This window comes from Typopeltis vanoorti, chromosome 6 (genome assembly GCF_054136105.1).
Source record: "Typopeltis vanoorti isolate ZY-2024b chromosome 6, IOZ_Tvanoo_1.0, whole genome shotgun sequence".
Lineage (NCBI taxonomy): Eukaryota > Metazoa > Arthropoda > Arachnida > Uropygi > Thelyphonidae > Typopeltis > Typopeltis vanoorti.
Genome location: NC_143554.1, coordinates 148610528 through 148620731, shown reverse-complemented (window position 1 = coordinate 148620731; position 10204 = coordinate 148610528). Strand labels below are relative to the sequence as shown.

The 10204-nt window shown below is 33.3% G+C and overlaps 1 protein-coding gene across 2 annotated transcripts in view; it reads right to left on the bottom strand.

The window, feature by feature from the left end:
* Positions 1-485: 485 nt before the first annotated feature.
* LOC150106074 (uncharacterized) overlaps positions 486-10204 on the bottom strand; it is a 51826-nt gene continuing 42107 nt past the window's right edge. For both annotated transcript variants that reach the window (XM_090393825.1, XM_090393826.1), the window contains 3 exons: positions 4871-4903; positions 3195-3242; positions 486-664 (listed from right to left, as the gene is read on the bottom strand). In XM_090393825.1, the coding sequence (XP_090249951.1) occupies positions 572-664; positions 3195-3242; positions 4871-4903 (174 nt within the window). In that variant the 3' untranslated portion in view covers positions 486-571. The remainder of the gene's footprint in view (positions 665-3194; positions 3243-4870; positions 4904-10204) is intronic.

Genomic DNA, 10204 nt, shown 5'->3' with positions numbered 1-10204 from the left:
CATTTTATAAGGAGGCGAAGTGGCGAATGTCCCACTTAAACAAAAATATATTTTGGCTACGTTGAACAAGTTAAATTTGATATGTGAAAGGACTTAAACTGCTTGTTTTCTTGGTATGTTTTTTCTGAAATTTGCAACGAAATTGTCTTTCACGTTTCAGGTTAAAATATATAGCAGAGTCCATATAGACTTGTCCTCGTCTCCATACAGCGGAATCCATACGTCGAGGTAAATGTTATTTCATGTTCATATATGCAACTGGAATAGTCCAGAAATCTGTAAATGATCTGCAGGTTTTGTGTTATTATTATATTATAATTTTTTTAATATCAGTTACGTTGAGATTTAAATTTTATCTTCCATTAGTTGTTCTATAATTAAGTCATATATTTCCAACTCTTTAATGTCACTAGCTTGACCACAAGGAAAGAAACATAAATACCTCTGTTAAGTACGTTATTTGAAAGAAAAAAAATACATGAAACTATTTTAAACAAATTCTTTATTTGGCGCATCAGAAGCACAAATATTTATTTAGGATACATGCTTATTTAAACTTAAATTCTGTGCTTTATTGTTCACTAGAACTGTCAGAACTCTCAGATTTTAATATATCTCTTATAATATCTTGATAATCTTCATTCCCACTATCATCATCACTATCCTGAAAAAGATATCGAAATTTTTTTAATATTTTCATTTCATTATATAATTATTTCATGCAAAATAAATATTAAGTGAGTCAATAATCTTGATAATTTTAATGATGTATTATAATTCTTATAAATAATTCATATTTGTGACAATTGTATTAGTGCACGTTTTCGCATTATTAAATAGTTTTTATGCATGAGAATTGTTCTTCCCACTTTCCAGTCATTTTTCCAAAACTTATGAATTGGATAAATAACTGAATAACGCTAAATAATGTACCGTATTTCCGCTTCTTCTCCACACACTCAGAACACTGTGTATTATGTTGCTACTTAGAGCTTAATCGTTTTTATTTATTTATTTTTCGCAACATTTGTTGTCATCTATAATATTTCTGGGTCATCGTAATTTTACAAAACTTTGCTGCCCATTTCCGTATTAGCTTTAAAAAAAATTGTTAAAATAACCTACAAAAGTTCGGTCTGTTTTTTTCCCCTTAAACTTCACCAGCAATATGGTTGTCATTTTTATCTGTCGTTTTTAGTTGTATAAGTATATTTGTTTTTGAAGGCTGCATAATCCCCTTCATGATCGCTATTCTGTTGTATAGTGATCATGGAAGTAATCATATACAGAAAGTCTCCCTATACAGAAAGGCGCATTGGAAACTGATATTTTATGAAAGAATTGCTCGAGAGAATAAGCAGGAGTTAATTAATTAGCCGAGTTATCCTCATTTGACAGTATCAAGAGTTTTACAGAGGTTTTAGTTTCACCATTCTGAATATGAAAGCAGCATTCTAGGGTTGGGCATATTCCGGATTTGTAGAGAATTGATTGCTTTTCCACTGTTTACTTCGCTTAGAGGGAAAAGAGATACCAAGCTTTTTAGGTGGTTGACGATATTTTAAAGTAACATGTTCTTGCCATGAAAGGTTTGGGGCATATTTATTCAAGAACGGATGCCTCATCGTTACTTGAGCTGAGTAAATGTAAGTAAGGGAAGAACAACAGAAGTCTTTTTTGTGATAAAAGAAAGAAAAACTGGAACATGTTTTGGAATGATTCAAGATGATGGACTACGCTGTCATCACCCCATTGAAGGACGATATAGAGTTCTGTGATTAGGGCATTGTGAATCTTGACATTTCGGATTCTTGGCGGCACGGACACGTATCTGATAGAACAATATACACACATTGATGAAAGACCTTATGACCTTTAACCTCCTTTTTCTGAGATAATCGCTTGCACCTGTCTTGGCATTGACTTCATTAGACTACCAGTAGTATCCTAAAGTATTCTGGACCGCTAGGCCAGGGCTCGGCAGTTGGTCGATATCAACCCCTTGGGGGTTGATTTGTTTTCTATCCAAGGAGATTGATAAAAGTCTAAGGGTCAAATGGGGGTTTAAATTTAAAATTTTTAATGTTCTTTATGAATTTCTTTAAGTATTTTCTTTAAATATTTCTTATCGAGAAGCAGTAATGGAATAAAAGAGTGTAGGAATTATTATTTTTAAATTGAGAAATTTATTATTGATAACATTTATTCAACATGATGGGAGTCGATGAGGGATCAAGGATTCCATGAAGGAATCAATGGTCTAAAAAGTTTGCCGATCCCTTAGCTAGACTGAATAACTTTTCACAGGTCAGTGACAGAACGAAGCATCGGTATCAATCGGCGAATGGTGCATTCCTAATGATCACATAAATATTGGAGAGTATTGAAAACAAGAGAAACAGAAAGCATTACTTGAATACGCGCTTCGAATCATGTTTGTTTTCTTGAAAGAGTTCAGATATAGGACACATCTGGACTCTTCCATATATGTATCTTTCATATATATCTTCCATATATCTGGACATATAGGACATATCAGGTAGGACATATCTGGTCCAAAACGATCATCAAGTAAGAATTAGCGGGCAAGGTATATTTAATGGAGATGGAAGAACCCAATGATGTCTATGTGAAGAATCTCCATACCGTGATACCACTATTGCCCAAAATAATCATCCAGTATGGATTACCGGTCAGGAGGTATTCAACGGACATGAACACAAGAAGTGATGTCATTGTTAGCAATGGCCATACCATGATACCACCACGACCAATCTCGTTCTGACCACAAAATGCATGCGAATGGTCGTGGTACAACTCGAGGCGATTGGACGTGATCATATCACAGTCGATGCTTACTATATGACAATCCGACATTCGCTATCTGTTCTCAACACAGAGCCGTTAGAAAACTCGTTATTGTGATTAAAACAACGATGGCATACGTTGAAATTTACTTCGAAACTCATCTGAACTGGAATCGACTGATAATACATCATCTACAAAACAAAATTATATCCCTCTGTTACTAGCAGAAGTAACTCATTTTCCACTTTAGGTAAAGAGTGCTACACGGATGAGAATAGTTTTATCCTTAAGAAATTGGATTAATATGATTCAACAGAAAAAATAGCAACTAGAATACTTATAACTTTAAAAATACTTATAACTTTACAAAAGACAGGGCAACCTACCAGGTATTCATTGATTAACGTTAGTTTTCTGAGAATGTCTTTCACATCCTAAATATTAAAAAAAAATGAATGAACTGTTAGGTCATTGTGAAACCTTTAGAAATATGAAATTTTTCGAAGTATAATTTCTAGTCAGATTATATTTAGAAAAAGTAAATGATGATTCATTATGCATATCTAATTTAATAACGAGGGATCGAATATGGGATTGTAAAATCAAATGGTCACTCGAAAATAGATCAAATAAATGAAAATATTGTGTTAAAAGAAACGAAATAAAAAATGCGTTTGCTGTTTTATCGGACAAAAAAACCTGAGCTTTTGGGGAAGTAGCCTGGCACCAGCTCATCAGACCAACCCAGTGACCCTGACCTTGAAGCCCTATTAAAAGATCCTCTCGTCCTGAACGGAATTCGAAACCAAGTCTTTCTAACTAAAGGATTTTTTCGAAACCATTCAGGTACGAAGCTCGTCTTTCTGATAATATAGGTTAGAAGTTTTGATCGTCCTTATTTCAGTATGACCAGAAGTCCATGTACTGTATGTGATGTATTCACGTCCATGTACTGGACGTGAATACATAAACGTGCGAATCATACAGCATTAGTATAATTCGAATGTTTATTCGAGCTAGTCCGAAATGCGATCGATTGAGTTGAAATCGGCAATTTTGTGGAGAATTGCCATTCACACTTTCCTACATCTCCTCCTGAAGGTTCAGACATTTGCTAATTGCCTGTTCCGGATTCAGTGGCTTTTCCACTTTGCACCTGTTACTCTCTCTCTCTCTCTCTCTCTCTCTCTCCCCCTTTGGTCTATATTCATCCATTTATTTTAGTAGTGAATATCTTCCCCATCCTTAATGGCATTCTGTCACAATGCCTCTCTTTCAAACTCTGTCATTTCCTTCATCGCAGCCATTTCGCCCAAACACAGTTGTGCTAACTTGGGAGCATCATACTCGTATTCCTCCAATTTATACGTCTAGAAAGACGTGACTCTTTATGTGGCGCAATGCACCTCGCCCACTGGGGTATATATATATATATATATATATATATATATATATATATATATATTATATTGAAAAGAATTGGAGATAATCTACGTCCCTGCGAGACACCTTGCTTAATTTCTGTCATCTATATTTCCTACGCGTTTTTTGTCGTAAATGTACCGCATTACCACCTATATTATGATAGGTTCATTCAAGGATTGAAAGAAACATTGTTTCATTTCTTAAAATTGTACCAGTCGAAATTTTCTTCAGATAATTACTTTAACGTAAAACTTGAGGGCTGGAATTGAGGTGCTCAGACATAATTGCACACCAGTCTCCTTTTCATCCACACTCGTTCATGTGATCAGGTATTGCGTGACTCATTGTTCCATGCCACAGCCATCCAATGACAGATTTATTTATCAGCATGATGTGCTTTCCATTCCAGTTGTTCGTTGTCATTAATTATGACAACGAACTTATGGATATTATGATACCTAGTAATAATGCTATCCAATGAAGTTGAGAATATTCTACAATGAAGAAGTCTGAAGGATTCAGCTTTATTCTAAATATATTTTTATTTGTAATTTTATTAATAGGTTGAGTCATTCAATCTTCTTCATTGGGCACAATTCTGTGAATTTAAGCAGCAGAAAATAATTAGTACGCTCACCTTTTTAGGTTTTGGAACACGTTTCTTTGGTCTCTATGGATAAAACAAAAAAATAACATTTATTCATTAAGATAAAGACAGTGTGTCACAATATATATTTTATATACAACAGCTTAACACCAGCATTAGTTGAGTGCTATTCGCAAATAATAAAAAATATTTAAGACCCAAATTCGACTATCTGGATAGTCTAATAAAACTAGACTATATAGCTTATGGGATAGTTGCATTCGAGAGAGGTGATGAACATGACACAGTCTGCTAAATATGAAATATTTACTGCAACTAATGAAAAACACTAGAACACTGTGAAACAGTAACAAACCACAAATTATCTGCTCTCTGTCTCTCTCTCTCTCCGTTCTTCCTCTTCTTCTTTGACTATGACTTATCTTATATAGATACCTTACAAGAGTCATCATCCAACTAATTTCGACTAAAACTAGGAAGTTATTTGTTAAGGTCTCTAAATATTCGGTGTATGTTGACACATAGTTTAGTGAAAGAAACTTACAGTATTTTCTCTCATACTGGATGCAGTTAAGTACAACTAACACTGTTGGTATTAATGTCAGGATGCGATTCGAAGATAAGTTTGTTTGAATCACAGGATACTTATATTAACGTTCGATTTGATTCATATTTTAAAGGACCATGTTTATACCAAACTAAAAAGAAAAATAAAGGGAAAATTCAAAGCAAAATAAAGGGAAAATTAAAATTATAATTGGATTAAAAATTAAACTTAAAATAAAAATAATAAAATTTAAATAAAAAATAAAATTAAACTTAAAATAAAAAAATAAAAAATAAATGTAAATAAAAGATAAATTATTTATTTAATTGTAAAATAATTTATATTTGAATTTCTAAACATTTCCTGGTGAAATGGCTGCGAGATGGAAACTGACAGAGTTTGAAAGAGGAGTTCACAGATTCCAGTCATCCCAAGTCAACAAACAGTGATACCATACTGAAGAACAGAAAGTCTACTGCAAGTGCTACCCGCAATGGACGATCCGGTATGTTTACCGAAAGCGACCTTAGGAATACTATGTAAAAATCGCCATTAGTCTGACACGTGGAATGCAGAGTTCATTGAGTGGAACATGAATCTGCGCAAAACCATTCAGAACCGAAGCTCACAACATGCATGTCCATGGTAGCAGGCATTATGCAAGCCTTACATTACCAAACCGAAAAACAGCGTCGTCTTCAGTGGCGCAAACCGCGAGTACAGTGGAACGTGGAAGCTTCGAATGTAGTGTTATGCAGCAGCAAATCAGCCTCTTCCAAGCAGTGGACGGGTATGACAGATGCTCGGCGAACGTCTCATTGTCCAGAAAGGAGGTCCTGACTTTAATAAGATGAGCACTATGGTGCTTGTTCCTCACACTATGTTGTCCGTTGACTTCTTTCCAAGTAGAGTATTTTGAAGACTTTCCGTTTATATGTTGCTCGCAAGAGCTATTAATAGTTATTGCAATCTAAGATGCTAGTGTTTCGGCAGTATGTGTGTATTGTTCATCAACTTGTTCACAGTGATTACTTATACATTAAAAACAATTAATTATAAATACTAATTTTCTTAATCGTTATCCATGAAATTAATCATAAATAAAGCCATTATAATTTTAATAAATGCAATAGTTAATAAATTAGTAATTCGATGACTTGTGACTGCATGAATGTCATTATTTGTAACCTTTTCTATCTAGCTGTACGGTACGATTCTTCTTAGTAACCACATCTCAGAGTCATCAATTAACTGTCTTGAAAATTGTCTTCATTCTCAGTGATAGGCACTGTGTGTTTTGCATAATTTAGATTACTTATGTTTATCCCACCAACAGAAATGTCCATTTGTGTTTTCTATTTATTGTTGGATTTTCTGAGTAGATCTCAAAGAACAATGGCGATAATGCATATCCTTTATAATATTAATTAATGACGGACGTCACCTACGTAAAAATGTTTATTCGTAGAATGTTCGGTATGTTTCATAGCCATTTTGATTACATTATATGAAGAAAACCACAAAATGGAGAAAACATTGAAAGCGCGTGATATTATATGCACTATCGACTGCATGAGAATAACTCCATCTGCATTAAGAGATATCAAGAAATAAATTAAACTAAAAGTAATTTAGTTAATGAGATATTTTTAAATTTAAACAATTAATTAATTACAATTTATGAAACAATGATGAGTATTAGTTAGGATAAATTCATTCACAAAATTGAAAAAGTTTAAGGCAATCGTTTTTGTCAAGGTTAGGATTGTGAATGAGTTATTCACACCTTACTTTGTACAGTCCTTCCAGAAGAAAATAGCTTTTGTGTCATACTTTGGTAATGTTCCACTGAATTCTATGTTTTGTAAATAAAGAATAGCTTCCTAAACCGAATTTATTGGGCGCCTTAAGCCCAATATATTGTTGATGTTGTTTAAGACGAATTTCTGTAGAAACCAGTCTGTCTATAATAACATAAGCAGCAAGAAGATTCTATAAACTCAACAATAAGAAAGAATATGATATTTGCCTTTTGGAGAAAGGAGGAAAGTATTTCCTCCTTTCCGGAAAATTAAAAATCTCTTTCTGGACGGAAAGAGATTTTTAGATCACTCTGGCTAAAAAGTCTTGTAATTTCTGTGATAGTCCTATAACATAGATTACAAAAATTCCAGGAACTCCTAGGATGACGTGAGTTAGAATCAACGTATTTACCAGTATGAGTTGGTTTCCTATATACTGAGGAATATTTTAGTTATTTTATTGTTTCTTCATCCCAGGAATGAACTTCGTCTAAGAGACTGTTGAGTTGAATTCATTTCAACTCAGCAGTCTCTTAGACGAAGTTACTTTGTACAGTCTTACAAAGACTGTACGAAGAAACCTGTGACCACACATTCATAATCTTAACCTGAACAAAAACGACTGTCTTACGCTTTCGCAATTTTGGGAAGTTATCCCAACTAATACTTACCATTCATGTGTTTAATAAATTGTAATTAATTAATTGTTTAAATGTAAAAATATTTATTAATTTTTTTAAATTTAATTTGTTTCTTTATCTATTAATGCATATGGAATTATTCTCTTGCAACCGAGAGGGCATATAACACGCTTGATATTATATGCGCTTTAAATAAATTCATGTTTTCTCTTTTTGTGGAAATTGTCCTGCAATGTGTTGGAAACGGCTATAAATCATAGCCGAATATTCTACAAATAAATATTTTTACATCAGTGACTTCCATCATTAATTAGTATTGTAATGGCTTCTTCCACTTACTTACGTCTCGATTTTTAAATCAATAAATATTCTTGCCGGTCTCCTCTCTTTATATCTATCCATTGTGAAAGTTGTAGTGTTTATCTTTATATTATAGATTGTTGATTCCGGTATATATTTTTAATTATCTGTAAATCTTTTCAGTCTAGACCATTTTTTTAAAGATTATAAGATAAGAAACAGTGTTAAACTCTTTTTCAAAATCCGTGAAGGAAAGGTAAAACTGTTTTTGTAGAACAGTTGATCTTTCACATATCAGAATGATATGCGAAAGATCATCCCTTGTGCTTTCTCCACTTCTGAATCCATATTTTCCTCAACTATATTTTATTCATCTTGCTTTGACATCTGTCTAACATTATTCTATGAAATAATTTTAAGATATTGCACATTAAGCTAATTACTTTGTTATCAGCACATATGGGAGAATTTGGATTTTTGGTATTGGAATGATTATTGAGTTTTTCACAGTGTTGAATGATGTTTGAACCAAGAGAATGTAATTATAAATTACATTCTCACCTTCCTTACAAAACCTTCCTTACAATAATCACCTTCCTTACAAAATCAATATGATTTTCACCTCTATTGTTTCTTTCTCACAGTCCAATTTTTCGGTTATATTTTCATATCTTACATTCCTAAATTTGGGATTCGTGTGACATATCACTATTGAGTATTCATCTACTTTACTTCTTTTAATGTTTCCTATATCTTTCATTACAACTTTTCAATTTTCGTATTCTGCAGGGGCTGAGGTAAAGACATATATCTCTAGTATGCATAATTTTATCGATAATATTCACAAATTTAGATTAGTTGTGATAATTGAGATGTTATATTTATTTCGTTGTCTTTTTAGACATTATTCTGTAGCGTATACCTGCTACTTCATAGTGTAGATAATGGTTTAGCTCTGGGAATAAAAAAAAATTCGTGCTATTGTTTTCAAAAAAAAAAAATGATAAAATTGAAATCAAAACTGACAAATATTAATAAAGATCATAACTATAAAATTTCATTACATTTCATCCAGCAAGATCGGCATTATTAATATCAATTCCAAACTTCGCGAAAAATTTCTAATAAAAGTTGGACTAAAACTGAACCACACACACACACACTTCTTGTGCGTTTTACAATTTCCGACGTTTGCGCGTAATCCACTAAGTTAGAGAGCTATTGCAGTATACAAAATCCGTCCCATATAACTGGTGTGTGTGTGTGTGTGTGTGTGTGTGTGTGTGTGTGTGTGTGTGTGTGTGTGTGTGTGTGTGTGTGTGTGTGTGTGTGTGTGTGTGTGTGTGTGTGTGCGCGCGCGTGCTTGTGTGTATGTGTGCGTGCGCAGACGTTACATACTAATACTACTATTACTACTAATAATAATAATGGAGCCTACGTAGTTCAGTCGGTATAAACGAAGTCCCTTAGTTAGAAAGACCTGAATTCGAATATCGGCCTCTTCAGCTGAAGGCAAGTTATCCGGGGTAGATTCATGCTATTTCACTAGGGAATAATTAGAGAACAAGATGGTTTCCAGGACCCCATGAACACACAAACACACATATCTACGGACATAAAACCCTTACCGGATAAGAAAGACAATGGGAAACCATCTTGTTCTCTAATTATTCATAGTAAAATAGCACTGCTACCCCATTAACCATTCCTTTGAGGAGAGAAGAGGATAAGGAGAATAATGATTAATATTTTTTATATAATATTTTCCAGATTGCATAAAATACACGAAATAAAATACTGATTGAAAGAAATATGCCTGAAAAAAACTGCCACACACATCTAAGTAACAAATATAAGGTGATATCATGCTACTCTTCAACTACATCATAAGTTATTCATTAAAAACTGCAGTTCTTTTTGAAAAATACATTCACTTCACTTGCCTTGTAATTCATTTTTCGTCGAACTGTTCATTCGGTGATTTGTAGTCTCGATAAATTGTGATATTTCGATGAATTGTTGGTTTCCGACGAATTGCCTTTCGACAAATTGTCGTGTCGATTAATTCCCGTTC